Source organism: Bos mutus, chromosome 7 (genome assembly GCF_027580195.1).
Source record: "Bos mutus isolate GX-2022 chromosome 7, NWIPB_WYAK_1.1, whole genome shotgun sequence".
In the NCBI taxonomy this organism is placed as follows: domain Eukaryota; kingdom Metazoa; phylum Chordata; class Mammalia; order Artiodactyla; family Bovidae; genus Bos; species Bos mutus.
Genome location: NC_091623.1, coordinates 71625079 through 71641887, shown reverse-complemented (window position 1 = coordinate 71641887; position 16809 = coordinate 71625079). Strand labels below are relative to the sequence as shown.

The 16809-nt window shown below is 40.2% G+C and overlaps 1 protein-coding gene across 2 annotated transcripts; it reads right to left on the bottom strand.

Moving 5' to 3' along the window:
* Positions 1-214: 214 nt before the first annotated feature.
* Positions 215-15496, bottom strand: LOX (lysyl oxidase). 2 transcript variants are annotated; one of them, XM_005894571.3, is made up of 7 exons: positions 14485-15494; positions 14025-14133; positions 12817-12954; positions 11133-11289; positions 7737-7832; positions 7259-7374; positions 215-3733 (listed from the first exon to the last, which is right to left on the bottom strand). In XM_005894571.3, exons 1-7 carry the CDS (start codon positions 15116-15118, stop codon positions 3727-3729), a joined length of 1257 nt encoding a protein of 418 aa, XP_005894633.2. In that variant the 5' UTR covers positions 15119-15494; the 3' UTR covers positions 215-3726. The 2 variants fall into 2 exon arrangements, with proteins under 2 accessions (XP_005894633.2, XP_014333369.2); XM_014477883.2 differs by lacking the exon at positions 215-3733 and having other exon boundaries at positions 7255-7374; positions 14485-15496.
* Between the last annotated feature and the right edge of the window lie 1313 nt (positions 15497-16809).

Sequence of the window (16809 nt, the reverse complement as noted above, 5' to 3'; positions counted from 1 at the left end):
GTTAGAATCTGTTCCGGTATGATAGTTTCTTTTTAAAATATCAGCTAGATTTTTATCCATCATAGACAAGTTTCAAGTCGTGTGAGCTTGATAAACAGTTTGTTAATATAAAAGGCAATTAAGCAAAATCACCAACCATACACATGGCTTTAAGATCTTAATCTAAGTGAAATTCATATCATTTATTTATATGTAACAACAAATGACCACTCTAGACACTTGAAATCATTTATTCAAGGCATTTTTACATAATCTTGCAATCATAGTATAGGCATATAATAAAAGAATGTGCGAGTGTAAAGAAGATTATAAAGCCAGTGTCTGGGCATTTAAAATAAGAGCTCTTCAAAAAAAAAGTTAAAAATGTTTTACAACTAGTATTCCTGAAAAATTTGGAAGAAACTAAAACGTCATTAAAAACATTACAATACCAAATCACATGTTACGTAGTTCATAGCAAGCAGTTATATATTAAATGTTTATATCCTGTGAGCTAAGACAACACATTTTACATTCAAGTTGAAATAATTCAGCACCATTTTGATTAGAAGGATAAATGACATGCTTTAAGCATTCAAAAGTGGCCCAAGACTTTTGGTAGCTGGGAATGAAATGTGGCTATTGATTGTGATATATAGAAAAGGGTAGTTTTACTTATTAGTTATACTGTTAGTATCAAAACAAGTTATTTTTAAAACAAAATGTCTTCTGATCAGAAGTTCAGTATTTTAACATAATTTGGTAAAGAGGAATTCTTAGTACCATGATTTTAGTGAACTGCATTTCCTCTACAGTCTGAATATTGAGAAAGATTATGAGTGTGATGATCTCCTATGAGGTCAAGGAGAAAAAACATTTGTTCTTCATTATTAAAAATAATGTCTAGTGAATGATTAGCAATTGTGAATGTCATTATGTAAAAATATAAAGATTTCCTGGAAATAGGAAAGCTATGTGAGACTGAAACCTAGCCTTAGAAGGCAAGACCTCTTTAATACAAACTGTGGTCTGAATAATTATGAGGCCACTAATATGGCATGTGGAAGACTCACTAAGTTATCTTCCTATTTTTTTCACAGTCTGTGTTTAAAAACCAGTCTCTTTTCAGTACTCAAAATTCTTTGTTTCATTTCTACTTCCTATTTAAAAGATTTTTTTATTTAGAGTTTGGTAAGGCTGGATTATATTTTTTATTAATGGATACATTTTACCAACTAATCATTATCTGTGAGTTTTCGTGGTTATTCAGAGAAGAGATTCTTTGAGGTTCAAAAATACTGAGTGTTAAATCAATATTTGTGAGTTATTTGAGAGTGTTTAGGAGTGATTAAGGGGGGAGGAATATTTATATAAGGAATAAGTGAGAATATTTAACCTTTTAATTGAATTTTTTACCAAAATCAATGAAATAGTATGTGTTATATTTAAAAGGCAGAGATTTCAGGGATTAGAAAGATAGTTTTAATTATTAGTAACACATACATGCATATATGTATTCATTTTAAACTTATTTTTTAATAAAATATGGTCATGAAAAACAATAGTGCTTAAAATAGAAATTTTCTAGACATGTACTTATGATGTTAAAAATGAGATAAGTTGAACCTAATGAGTAATAATGGCATTTTGAATACTTAATGAGGTTAGGGACAGCCTTTTTCATATCGTAATGCCTAGCATGTTAGTCCCTAGCATATTTTAGGCCCTAAAATGATGGATTTACAGGCAGATGGAAGGCCAATGGAATGATAGTAAACACATCTCATACGTATCCAAAGGCCATGATATTAGCTAGCTTTTAGTATGGGGGTGAGAATCTTGATGAAATGATAGGTCGTAAATCTGTAGATGCCAGTCTGGCTCAGTATTATACTGACAGTAGTTTTTGTTTTTTAAAAAAGCAAGTATATTAAAATATCTCTATTAGAAAAGATTACAATTTTAAAGGATCATTCTACAATCTTAAAACTAAAAGCAATCGAAGGCAAAGAGGTACATCAAAGAAGCTATTCCATAGCTCAGATACTAGCTCAATGGAAATTCTGGGTCTCTATCAAGCTGTCTGTATTGTCTCATGGTAAGTGTGTGCCTGGCAGATGAGGCTCCTGCAGCCCGCTCTATCTCCCCTGACGACTGCCCACCTCTAGCCCTTCTTACAGTGCAGAGCACTCGGTGAGTGAAGAATGGTTGGTAGTTGGTGCTAACTTTACAACTGTATGACACAATATAGGGATGCCACTCATTTTAAAATTCTACCTAATGTGTCTTGGCACTGGAAATACCTTGCTTGGGATTTGAATACTGGTTGAGAGGGAAAACTTCTGCTTCAGCACCACTAACTTAAAAACTGTAATTTGATCTCTTTCTACATCTTTTGAATCTAGGAAAAAAAGAAATTCTCCAAATTCTGATGTGGCACATGGTTTCACAGTTTAAAATAAAATCACAGCTGTCTCATTATGCAACACACTCCTTGGTTTTGCAGAAAGCTGTTCTCTTTTGGTCCCCCTTATTCACCAACGTCTCAAGTATGTAATGCTATGTGCTTTGCTAGTTTGTATTATATTTCAGATACACACACAAAAAACACAGATGACTGATTCCTAGATGACCTAGAATAAGGTTTGTGTATTCATATACATTGTGTCATCTATTCTGGATAATTTAAAAAATGTTAGTCTTACTCTTTTTAAAGCTGATCATTTAAAAAAGTGTAGAAAAGTTGAAAATCCTAAGTTTCTCACTAATATTCCTAAGTATTTTAGAGACAGTTGTGGTCTGGGGGACTTTTTTGTATGATTTTTATGTCAGCAAGGGCATTTTTTTGGCTAATAGTTAAAGATACTAAAGTGCATACTGTCTTTGAATGTATCACATCTATCATCAGAACGACTTCCCATTGATACAGTTGTCCTATGTCTAGCAGATCCCCAGAACAGTAATTTTAAGAATGTCACTGAAAAGGTCTCTGCCCATAGAAAAATTAAAGAATAGAGGGGCGCATCAACAAATGTCAGACACAAGTTGGGCAGCTCAATTACTTAATTTGTTCCACAACAAAAGCTGACTTAAGTCAGAATGAACTTGTACACTTGACAGAAAGAAAGGAGTTTATCTACTAATTTTTAAAATGTAAACAAATTTTATATAGGGATGTAACTATCTGAATACATACATTGCCATTTCTCTGCTATATAGTAACATTTCTTGACACCAATGGTAACCTGTTTATTCCTCCCTCAGTACCAAATGTGTCCATATCTATTTAAACAGTAGGAGCTTCATTTCTAAAGTGATCTATGCTAGGACATATATAAGCCAGTTATTATTAAGGTTCACTAAAGTTTTAGAACTTTAGAAAATTCTCAGTTTAAAATAATTTTGACTCATTCATCGAATTTTTTTTTCCTTTTACACTATAATTTCAGAAGAAGCATAAGAAATTTGGATTTCTCAGAAAGAGCCAAGTGTGCAATTACAGAATTGAAACACTGTGTTAATTCACAAAGTAATGTGAATAATAATATTAAAAATTTCCCAAATAATGCCGATTGAAATGTTCAAAATCCAGTTATGTGCTTTGTTATAAAACAGTCCAAACAAAAATTCTTTTGTTGTTTTCTGTTCTCTCTTTCAAAATACATAAATCCTACTGAAGTTAATCTATTTTTTTCCACTTCAGAACACCAGGCACTGATATATCCTTTGGGAGTTTTGGCTTGCTTTCTAATACCTAGATTAAGAAAACAAAATAAAACAAGTTATTAACCTGATAATACTCTGAATGAGTATAGTAGACAAGTTTAAAGTCATCTTAAAAAAATATATATATATGACAATTTCCCTCCACCTATGCAACAGTCACCTTCTGAAATTATCCATTAATACATTATTTAATACATGATTTGAAGATGGTGACTATGTCAATAGGAGAAAGTTTATGCCTGATACCTACAAACTTGATGTTTAGAGTTAAAAGAAACACCCTCTGAAACATGTAAGAATAAAGCAGGGCTTACAGGACCACCAGCCCTGGCCAAGTGAATTCACTCTGTGCAGCTAGTGTGGCAGGCCCACCAAGAAGCAGGTTCATGACCTCCATACTGTCCGGCATTGGTTGTTTCCCAGCAAGGTTCTGGATGTAGAATGTTACACTAATAGGCCAAGACTGGGTCAAAGCCAGTAAATCAAATACTGTATTTATACTGTGATCACAGATCCCTATGTACATGAAATAAGAATCACTTAGTCCAGATTATAAACCATCAGTTTCCAAATAATTTCTGTGAATTTATTCCCAAGTAGTTTCTGTGAAGAAAGAACTTAATGATGGTATCTTAGAACTGAGCTGGGCCACAGAGTCACCTGGGTCATTCACTGGGTTTACAGAAAGGAAAATGAGAGAGAGGGGATACACCCAAGGCACACACTTTTTTACACACCGATACCTAGTGGCTCAGATGGTAAAGAATCTTCCTGCAATGCAGGAGACCCAGGTTCAATTTCTAGGTCATGAAGATCCCCTGGAGAAGGAAATGGCAACCTACTCCAGTATTTTTGCCTGGGAAATCCCATGGACAGAGGAGCCTAGCGGGCTATAGTCCATAGGGTCACAAAGAGTTGGACATGACTGAAGCGACGAACACAAACACACACATGCGCTCAGATATTTGATTAGCATGAAAAACAACCAGTGAACTAAGAGATGATATGTCTTTAAGAGTTTTGTTTTTTTTTTAATTACAATAACATTACCAAGGGAATCACACACACACTGCTGCTTACAGAGTCACTGAGCGACCACATGGCTTTAGGCAAGATACACACCTTGCTCAAGAAACCTCAGAGACTCCCCATGGTCACTAGGATGAAGCTGAGACTTTTCAGCTTGCTCTTCAGTGCTCACTTTGATCTCGTCCCAACTTTTCCATTCTTTTTGCCCATGAAATTTATGCCTTAGCCAGGCTAACTTGCTTTTCCAAACATGCCCTGCAATTTCTTCTTGCCATGTAGTTGCGGGTGATGTTGACTCCTCCTAGCATGGCCCTCCTTAACCCTCTCCAGTGCAGTCCTCCTCAGCCCTCAAGGCCCAATTCAAGTGCTGTCCTAAAGCTATAGCCAGAGAAAATTTCTTCCTCTGAACTCTGATCCCTATCAAGGGAGGTGGAACTGAGAGCCAATATAAGAGGCGAGCATCATTCTCCTGAAGGTGGGGGTTTAAGTCAAGGTTTTTGTACTTTTCCCATTATTTTCCATTCATAGATATGTATGAGATTGTTATTTAATTACAAATCACTACCCATGCGTCCTTTAACTTTTGCATATTTTCATCTGATCCGTATTGGTCATTAAAGTTTTTCATCAACCACTCTTAAAATTTACAGTCAATGACAACTGGCTAAAATGAAAAAAAGAGAAAGAAACTCTCTGCTGGAACAGAGTAACAGTTTTTATTTGCTCTAAATGTCTGTCAATATCCAACCCAATGGATTCTACTGATGATAAACAAGCAAGTCACTTTCTATACAACAATAGAATCACCTCTCAGACTTTTTCCTCATAGGAGATCAGCAGTTGTACCTGAGAGTCACTTAGCTTATCATCGTAGAGGTCCTCCTGTTTCTAATGCATTTTATTTTAGCACCCCCCCATGCAATTTAAGCATTATATCAAAAAGTGCCAGTGAATAATGAGTGAATAAATTATGGAATTATAAAAATTAAGAGAAATTAATAATTTTAAATTAAGTTATATTCCTTTTCTGGGGATTTTCAGTTATACTGTGATCAGTTCCACACAGTGTGGGCCATAAACCCTGCCAGGTTTTCTGTATTTCAGGCATGTTCAGAAGAATTTACTTGATAATCTTCTTTCAGTCCTACACCTTTGTTTGTCATAGACTACATATGTCTCTAATGCTATAATGACACTTAAAAAACACAGGTTTTGCTCCTTCATGGAAATAAGGAGCATAAGGAAATAATTTCCTTCATGGAAATTCACCTCTCCAAGGTGAATGTAGCCCAGTCCACAGTGCACAGCATGGGCTGCTTTAAGCTCCATCTTTCCCTTGGCTATTAGCCCCCGAGTAGTTGACAAAATATGCACAACCAGACAGGTTCATGTGGAGTTTGGAAAGCCCACAAACTACAGGTCCATGTGCAGTAATCATTGCCCTGGTTTGTGTAACAGGGAAAATTTTCTATTATGTTTCCAGTGTGGTTCTGTTAGACACCTTTCTACTAACTCATGCCTCTCTCACATCACAGCAAACCTGGCTTGTGTTCAGTATCACTCTAATGGTATTCTTATTGTTGGGAAGGTATCCCTCCCAGGTGGCATATGAGTTAGAATCTATAACCCAGCATCACTGCGGCAGGCAGTGCCACAGGTCAGGGTGGGACAGAGACACAAGAAGGCAAAACTGCCCAACTTTCTTTCATTACTCTCGTCAAAGCACCATGTCTATAGTAACTGCTGGGATTCCTTCTAAAATTTCATCCAAAGAAGAGCTTTTGGACTAGAAAAATTATGAAGGCATCTCCACACAGCCCTTCTTTTGAAAGGTATTTCCCTATTACTTGTGTTTGTAGAACTCAAATATGTGGAATCTTGATTTCTACAGAACAGGTGGTCTGACCTCTTCAGTTGTTTACTTTAAGGTAGTGACTTTCAAAATGTATTTTGAAGAATTCTAGGAATTTTTTCAGGGCTCCTTCATGGACTATGAGGAAGAGGCCAGAAACCCAACTCTTTGGGCTCCCACAAGGTCACCCACACTGCATATTTTACAGATTCAGCTGCCACACAGGCTTTGTGGGTAAATACATGTGTTCTGTGTCTTGTCTTAAAAGCTAAGTTTCAGGGTGATTAAAAACCTGAGCATATCTGCTCCTCCATCCTCTTGTTTTTGTTTAGTCCCTAAGTTGTATCCATCTCTTTTGTAATCCCATGGACTATATAGCTCACCAGGCTCCTCTGTCCATTGGATCTCCCACTCAAGAATACTGGAATGGGTTGCCATTTCCTTCTCCAGGAGATCTTCCAGGGATCAAATCTGTGACTCTGTTTTCTAGCATTATCAAAAAAGGATCAGCTCCCATTATATGATAGTGCAGACTCGCTATCATTTTCTACCTTTGACCTATTTTACAAGGAAGCTGCAGTAGTAGTGAAAACAGATGTATGTGTAGAATGCCTATCAATGAATTGAAACTCATCGTCAAGAGAATTACTTAGCTAGGCAAATGGGACTCACGGTGAAATTGTGCAGCCCGAGGCATATGCGTGATGTCCTGTGTAGCGAATTTCACAGCGGACGACATTGTTGGAATAATCCGACTCAGGCACCAAATAGCTGGGATTCACACTGACCTAGGCAAAAGAGACATCATCTGTGTTTCAGATTTCATCAGCAGTGTTTACTGGTTAATTTTTTTCCTCTTTCCAGAATGGAGGCTAAAACAGAGACAGCATAATTCAACTAAATCAGGCAAGGAAGAGGGTGTAAGTTAGGCATGTGTTTCAACTCTGGAGTTTTTGAAGGAGGCTGGATCTTTTTCCATAAAGTTCTTTCAAATAAGAATTTTTAAAATATATCTAGGTTGGTTTAGAAGTAGTTTTAGAAGATGTATAATTGTTTGCAGGACCATGAATATTTAACATTTGACTCCAGAGAATAAGCCCACTGAGTCACAATTGAAATACATTATGGGTATATGTTCAAAGTTCTCTACCTTGAGAATATAGTTTCCAGGTTTGACATCAGTGATATCAATCCATTGGCAGTCTATGTCTGCATTATAGGTATCATAGCAGCCAGGACTCAAGCCCTGAAACAAATAAAATTCAAAAATTAAAAGGATGGTATATGGTTAGAGTATGCTAAAGAATATGCTTAGTATTTGCAAATTAAATTTTAATTTAGTACTTACAAGAGTTTGACATAAAACTATACTTATATTGCATCTCCTTTGAGAAGTATATATTACTCAGCCTTATAGCACCTCCAGCTAAAAAAAATACAGGACTAATATAAGTAGTAGTACATCTCGCTTAAAAGTGTAATAAATCACTAGTGATAAATACAATCTTAAGTGACAAAATAGGCCTCCACCAAAATCCTTGAATATTACCAGTTCAGGAATAAAGGCCACATAATAATTTAGCTCAAATGTCTTGTCATCGGTGGAACTCTCTCCAATTTCTGTTCTTGGAAATTACCTTCCTATACTGTGAAAGCCCATGATACACAATTTGTGTATACATTTTATGCTATTTATCCTTCTATTCTCTATATTTAAATCATCCTATGTAAGAATGAATCTACTAGAGATTGTAAGCTCCCTAAGGATGGAGTCTTACTGCATTTTTGAATAGTTAACCCTTATGAAGTATGTATTATGTGCCAGGAGCAATTTTAAGCATGTTATATATATATATATAAATTTAATTCTCACAACTACACAAGGGAGAGGGTAGTATTAACACATTTTATGAATGAAGAAACTAAGGCTGTATAAGGTCAAATAGCTCATCCGAGAATAAATAGCTGGTAAGTGGCTGAGCTGGTTTTGAGTTCAGGCATTTGGGGTCCAGGGTCCCTGTTTGTAACCACCACGCTGTAATCTTTCTCACGTCGTCACTGAATATTTTGTTGTTGTGTTAAAGGGATGAATGCCACGTCAACTCTACTTGCTCAGATACTCACTTCAGTAGTAAATGAGTGCCTTCTAGCGGCTGAGAGGAGAAAAACACCACTAAAATATGGTTCTTGCCCTCCAGCAAGTTAGTCTGGAGAAATTTGCTCAAAGTGGAATCCATAGGTATATTCTTGATTCCACTGGTTCTTTATCAGAAGTTTTCACTGTTGTATTTTCATTCTAATACTAATCAAAGTAAATTTAAAAGAATAGGCTGCAGTCCTTTAAACTCGATATTGTTTGGTGCTTAAGATCACCTTGGCCACCAGAGAGAGGGCAGAATCATCTGGAGCATGCTGTGCCAGTGCTGGTTTGGGGGAGCACTGTGTTCTCATATAGTACGCAATAGTACAGACAGGCCAAACTCAGAAAGGACCTGTGCCACTGCAGTGAGAAGTGTTTTCCCATGCTGGTCCATACCAACCTGCAATCATTCATTAACCTTATGCTGCGTAGTCAATATATTGTGAAGAATTTTCAGTTTCTGATTCCCAGCACATAATTCTTACTCTGGCACAGAGCATATACTCAGTGTTAGCTACTATCGTTGCTACTTCTACTACTAGTACCACCTTCATGGCACTGTAAGGGATTCACCAAATTAGATACCTATTTAAGACTGGTTTCAATAATGCTTATCTTACCCTCAAGTGAACAAGAGCACTTTAAAGAATGCTGACATTGGCACTCTACCTTACTCAGATGGCAGAATTTAAGTATAAGTTTTGATTATTTGAACTGGCAAACAAAAAAAAAGGGTTTTTCAGGGCAGTAAGCAAACAGGCATTTCCTGTATTCAAACTTGAAAAACTTAAAAAATGTAGAACCACAGCCAAGACTACATAAATTATTTGGTTTTAGCCAAATGTAACTATTACATGAATGAGGTTAATGTAATTTCTAGCTTCATATATATTTAATATGCAAATTCTTTGCAGCCCCATGGATTATACAGTCCATGGAATTCTCCAGGCCAGAATACTGAAGTGGGTAGCCTTTCCCTTCTCCACGGGATCTTCTCAGCTCAAGGATCGAACCCAGGTCTCCCACATTGCAGGCAGATTCTTTACCAGCTGAGGGAAGGGAAGCCCAAGAATTTATATGAGAGTATAAATATAAAGAAGTTATATCTAATTTTATATTTGGATACATTTAAAAGGGTCATAATACAACTAAGTCAACACTGGGGCTTTGTGAAAATTTTTTTTCCCTTTAAAGGAAGCCCATGTTCAAGAGACAACCAGTGTAGTGAAAAACACAAATACATTAGTCATTTGCAGTGCAAGATCTAGTGAACAGTGGTTAAACAGGATATAAAATGGAGGGTAATTAATCAGAAAGCTACCACATAAAATGAAGTAGGGTCACCAGCCAAGGAGTTGGGGGATTCACATGCTGCCTATAGTCTTAGATTCAAATACTTCAGCACTGAGCTGTTCAGAGTGCCTCTTTTCCTAAGTTAAGAGAGTAAACTCAAGGTACCCTGCACTGGCAGGTGCTGTGGGACTTGGGGATCACTGTGTGAAAAGGGAATCTACACAAACATACGTGTAATGTGAGGTTACATCTTCTTGTTCTTAGAGTAAGCGCTGCCCCAGGTGAGAGGAACTGAACCTTTTGCCTTCCAATTGCTATGATGTTTTAAGTCCAGAGAAAGAAGCAGTGATAATATTTAGGTCACCAGAAAGCTTCCTGCCACAGGCCTGGAATTTGCTTCCCAAGATGCCAGCTGCTGATCTTTGTGCCCTGAGTTACATATATTCACTACTCCCTGCCAAGATTTCTGCTGGAGTAAAATTATAATGTCCTTTTACAAATTAGGGTTTCTTATGGAAATACTGGCGCGGCTTTTAACTGACACACATTTTCCCATTATAAGACATACAAACTGCTTAGGACAGCACTATTTTTAAAAATCCATCCAAAGAACATCTGACATCAATTATACCGTAGGTTTAAATATATATGCATGGAGAAAGAAACTGTCCTTCTGCTCTTCTCTGCATGATTAAAAGAGACATTTTTTTAAGTGCTCTTTAAGAAACTTATTTCTGTCCTTTTGTTAACCCCAACCACCATTCTGTTTTTAGCTCAGATGGAGAGAGAGTTTTACAGGTGACAAAACATCTCTCTCCTACAGTTACTTACCAGTTGAGTTGAGTGCAAAAATGGGAAACCCTTCCGATCTTTTCAGATAATAGACTACTGCTCTTCATTGTGGAACATACCAAATATACACCTTGACCTTCTGTGATGATGGAATACTTTTTAAAAGTAATTTGGATCATCAAGCCATCACTTTCCTTTTCCCAATAGTTTACCGTTTGGACTAGATGACCCCCCGAGTAAACTAGTTTTTCACAAAGATGGGCAGGAGGAAAGAAGATAGATGGCTGTTTTCTCTCTGAAGCGTGTGGGTTGCCATCCTACCTGTGTGTGTGCAGTACATGCAAATCGCCTGTGGTAGCCGTAGTCACACGATGTGTCCTCAAGACAGAAACTCGCTTTATGGCCCTCAGCCACTCTCCTCTGGGTGCTGGCATCAAGCAGGTCATAGTGGCTGAATTCATCCATGCTGTGGTAATGCCTAATGTCCCACACGACACAGAGACAGCAGTCAGTAACATACAGAGACAGCAGTGAGGATTCTAGATGACCCCCCACACACATACACTGCTTCCCACGTTTGTTTTTGCATCAAAATTGGGATCAAGTTGAGCTGCTTAAAGCTAGATTCATGCTAGATTTTTTTTTTTCCAGGACAAAAATCTATCAAAATGGTAAGGCTTTAGCTTTGTATGTGGGGAAAAAAGACTTGAGTATTCTGCTTTTTTATTTCACCCTGTTTTATCTTTGAAGATTAAATAGAGATAGATGGTAAATTATCTTTGTTAAGTGAAACTCGTCATATGTTCTCTAGTATATCTCCTTTGGCTGCTACTACTCATATTTCATTCCAAAAGAGAAGAGCACTTTTCTCTTGGGAGGTTCCTATGAAATTTTTAAAAATTGTATTCTCATGCATTTTAATCTATACTAAAATGCAAAGGAGAAATAAAAGCATGTTTTATCCACCATTCTTATCTAACTAGTATAAACTTTTATTTATAAATCTACTTTATCAGCAAAGTAGTTGCTCACATTTATTTCTTTTTTCATTTAAGTGAAGGTGCTGAACTGTTCATTTTCTCATAAAAGAACAAAAAGTGATGGCTCAAACTGTAGAAATTTTAAGAACATAAAACAGGATTTCCTGGCAATGAACACCTAAGCAAGTTACCAAGTCATACTGTAGAATTGGTGGTGGTGGTGTAGTTGCTAAGACATGTCCAACTCTTTGCGGCCCCATGGACTGCAACCCGCCAGGCTCCTCTGTCCATGGGACTTCGAAAGCAACAATACTGGAGTGGGTTGCCATTTCCTTCTCCAGGGGATCTTAACAACCCAGGGATTGAGCCCAAGTCTCCTGCATTGCAGGTAGATCTTTACCAATGACCACCAGGAAGCGCTACCTGTAGTATACTGGGATAAAATTCTAGTGAAGCTAACTGATGTAATCTTATCAACAGTTTTAATAAGCTGGGCTTAAAAGAGTTTCCAGTTTAAAAGATAACAATATATAGTAACTGATGTATTATCCTAAAGATAGATTTCCTTGATTATGTCAAATTATATAGAGAAATTCTAGTGTAAATAACAGCAATTTTCTTCCTTTGTGTAAGGATTTGTCATGTCAAGAATCACCTGTAATTTAGAAAATGAACTACGGTTGCCAGGGAGGAAGGGATAGTTAGGGAGTTTGGGATGGTCATGTACACACTGCTATATTTAAAATGGATGACCAGCAAGGACCTGTTGTATAGCACATGGAACCCTGCTCAGTAGTATGTGGCAGCTTAGATAGGAGGGGTTTTGGGGGAAGAATAGATACATGTATATGTATGGCTGAGTCCCTTCGCTGTTTACCAGAAACTATCACAACACTGTTAATCGGCTATACCCTACTACAAAATAAAAAGTTCAAAACAAAAAGTTAACTCTTAAAAAACATAAAAAGAATCACCTGTAAAGTGAAAAAGCAACTCAAAAGTACCCAAGCATCCCATCCACTTACTGGTGACAACTGTGCCATTCCCAGGAATATCTTGGTCGACTTGGTAGGAAATCAGATGTCCCTTGGTTTTTCACTCTCTGGGGAAATCTTAGCAGCACCCTGTGATCATAATCTCTGACATCTCCCCTGTATGCTGAGCTGTGATTTTACAGAGAGAAACATTATGATTTTCACAGAATATGAAACTAAAGACAAAACTACAAGCAAAACCTTCCAAGAGTTCACTGCCCTCGTCTCCCAACGAGGTTATCAGTTCCAAAAGACTAGAGCATTTTGCATACATTTTTTTCCCACCCAGTTAAAGAAGATGTAAATTGGGGAAATAATCCTGATAGAGTATACCCAGATAAGATAAATAATTTAGTAACTTTAAAACAATGGCATTACTGTAAGACTACCATAGGGAATGCAATGGTGTATGATGCAAGACTCTAGTAGAATGAAAATGATGAGCTTGGATTTCTTCTCTTCTTTTAGCCTGACAGTTATAAAGGAAGTGGAAGAAATTGACTATATAAACATTTCTGTCTTGTAAAATATTTTGTGTGAATATATATTCAAATACTATCGATGACCTTATTTTACATTAAAAAAAATTGTGTGTCTTATCAAAACATCTTTTACTCCCTCTGCTGGTTTCCCAGCAGCAAACTCAGGGAATTCCATTCCCCAAACTGCTAAGATTTTATTGTAGGACTAATGCTTTTAATGCAAAAGCAAAGCTCTTGCTCCTGATCTTATCCTGGCTAAAGTAATGCCAAAACAACTAAGTTAATTGTGACTTCAAACAGAAGAAAACAGTGCCATCCATCGGAGGGGTGACACACTGGCCAAGTGGCCCCCGATGTTTTGAGGGGGTTTTAACAAGCTCTCCCATTACAGTATTTTTTCCACGGTATAGTAGTTTAATAGAACGTCATTGGAAACAGTTGGCTCCAAAGTTTAAGGATCTTGGAAAAAGAATAGGAGACCTCCAGTCTCCAGGCTAAGGGTTTGCTTAATCTCCCTGATTTATGCCACGGTTTGAAAGTCAGAACCCACAGAAATATTCCAAATTTTAATTCTCCACCCAGGTCAGCATGCCCGAGAGATCACGTTCCACTTCCCAACCCTTGTCTGCACAGAACAAGAGTGGTCAGGACCAAGCACCTGAGGAGCCCCCTGGAACCAAGACGAGGGAGCTAGGCCGAGGAGATCCCAGCTGGTACCTGGCCAAGCAGTTTTCCTCCGCAGCGCATCTAAGGTTGTACATGGCCATCTTTTGCACGTATGTGGACGCCTGGATGTAGTAGGGATCGGGCACCAGGTCCGGAAGACCTAAACGTCAGCAGGCGATGGGCAAAGCAGTGAGACAATTTAGCGGCCCCCACCCTGGCTCCGGGTCCCTCCATGTGCCTTACTCCTCACCCTTCAGTCAACTGGGCTGCGGTGTTGGGCTGCGGGTAGCAGAAGAATGGGGACGCCCGGGGCTGCAAAGTAAAGTGGAAACGAAGCAGGAGGGGCCAGGCGCGCGCGGTTTGCACCAAATTCCAGGGCTGCCTCGGCCGGCGCAGGGGGAGGGATTGGATCTGCACGGACCAAGGCCCGCCGCGCCCAGGCAGCCACGTCGGGGAGACGCGGAGCTGGGGAGACGGTGCACGGGGGTTAGTGGAGACTTGGGGTGCTTACCATACTGGAAGTAGCCGGTGCCGTATCCGGGCCGGTACCTGCTCCCAGGCCTGGGCCTTTCATACGTGTCGTAATAGTTGTAATAGGGGTTGTCGTCGGTGTACTTATAGGGGTTGTACGGGTCGTCGCCCACCATGCCGTCCACGTCCACGCGGTTGGGCGGTCGCAGGTTACTGAGCGTCGGGACCTCTCCCGGTGCCGTCTGGTTATCAGCGCGCGAGGTCCCAGCGTCGTGGGCCCCGGACGTCGAGTAGCCAGCTTGGAACCAGTGGCGGGCGGCGGGCCTGGGGCGGCCAGCTGCGGCCGCAGAGGGGCCGGCCGTCCGCACTCGCGCCGCCGCGGTGCGGTTGTTGCGGAGCAGCAGGATTGGTGTGCGCATCTGTGGGGCGGTGGCGTTGGCGGCCCCCGGGGCGGTGGCGCCGGGGTCCCGTCGCCGTTGCGGCTGGTACTGCGAGCCCAGGCTCAGCAGGCTGAACACCTGCCCGTTGTTCTCCCATTGGATCTTCTGGCGCCAGGCGCCGGGAGCCGCCGCCTGTTCGCGAGGGGGCTGCCGGTGGCTGGCGGCCGGCGGGGCGCAGCGCACGAGTGCGCAGAGCTGCAGCGACCCGAGGAGTGCGGTCCAGGCGAAGCGCATCGCTCCCTTTCCTGGACTGTCCCCACTCCGGGAAGACGTAGCTCGGAGGGAAAAAAAAAAAAAAAACGGGGCTCAAGTCACGTGAGGGAGGGAGAACTCTTCAACCGAGGAGGCGGGCTGGACGCCCGGGTATCTCAGTCCCTACCAAGCAGTGCCTAGGGTGGGCTGCAGACCCTCTCCAGTAAAGGCGGCTGGTGAGACGTGGCACTCTCCTCTCTTCTCTTTCTCAGTCCTTCTGGAAGGCGACGGGGAGCGGCGTGGCGGCCCCGGCGAACGGGCAGTGTCTGGAGTGAAGGAAGGAGGAGAGATTTTTAAACTTTCTGGCACATTTGCAAAGTTACACAAGCCGTTCTGGCCCGGCCGCCCCTCTGCTATTTGTTCACGTAATGTGATTGGAAACGTGCAAGGCGGACAGCTCCTCGCCTCTGCCCCTCCCTCCCCTCCCCTCCCCGTCTTGTCCTCCTCCCCCCAGACACGTTGCACAGGGAGCGTTAAGGGGAAAGAACAAAACGGAACACACATCCTGAGACACACTCGGCTTAATCTGGGGCGAACATGCAGGAATTTCAAAAGACTCAGACAGGCAAAGGCAGCCAGGCCGTGGGGCGACGCCAAAATATGCATGAAGAAAAATGCTATTAGGTCACCAGCCCTGGAGAGGCGGGAAGTCGGGAGGTGGAGAGGGTGCTGGGGGCGAGAGTCGGGAAAGGGGGGATGGGGTGGGCGGAGGAAAGGTTGTGACTAATTTATCCATAAGGAGTTAACCAGACACGTTTCCCAATGCACACCCCTTGCTTTTATGGGAAGCGCCCTCAGCAAATAAACCCCAAGATATCAAATTTTGTTTTTCTGTGTGTAGGTAATATGAGAAATGGATTACAAATTTATTTCCTACAGTGAATATTTTAATAACCAAAAGTAAAATTTTACAGGGAGCAAAGCCAGCTAACGCTGAAGTGATGAATAAACCTGTCGCTTTCAAAATGCCGGCCTGATTTGTACTTTGGAAGTGAAGAACCATCTTTCCTTTCCACAGTGTCTCTCAGGAAGTTTCAGCAAAGGGGACTAGAGCAAATTCTGCCTCAGAGAGCACTCAGAAGGCAATTTCAAATAAGCATTTCATCTGCTTTTATTTTTTCTCTTTGTATGTCTAATAAGGAGGTTTGACTTTGAATTAAAAAAAAAAAACTTAACCATTTGTTAAATGTTGATAAGTCAGTGAAGAATCTTGTGGTGTTTAATTGATCTTCCAAGCTAAACAAAGCGGTTGCTGAAGAAACAGTCTTGGGCTTCAGATTTGGGTGAAGACAAAGGAATGAGGGTGGCCAGGGGATAATGAGTGGGAGGATGTGGGTAGGAGGTAGGTAACTGACTGAAAAGAGATGTTTAGTGGACCAGTTGCTCATATGCCACTCAGGGTTTCAGCATTGCTGGAAGCATTTCAAAGGAAAAATTAAAATTAACAGCTTGATTTAAACTAGACTTGGACCCAGGTTTTATTCACCTATCACTCTTGGTCTCTGCCTCTGGATGTTTAACCACCACATTTTGGTTGTGTTGTGAACCTCTGCTGATTTGACTTCCCAACATCCACTTCACTATTTTCTGGTTGGAACAACTGTGTTTTCATTTTAGAAACTTCCCCTACCCAGTTGCCTTGATGATATCAGTGCAGAACTTCAAGTTCACCA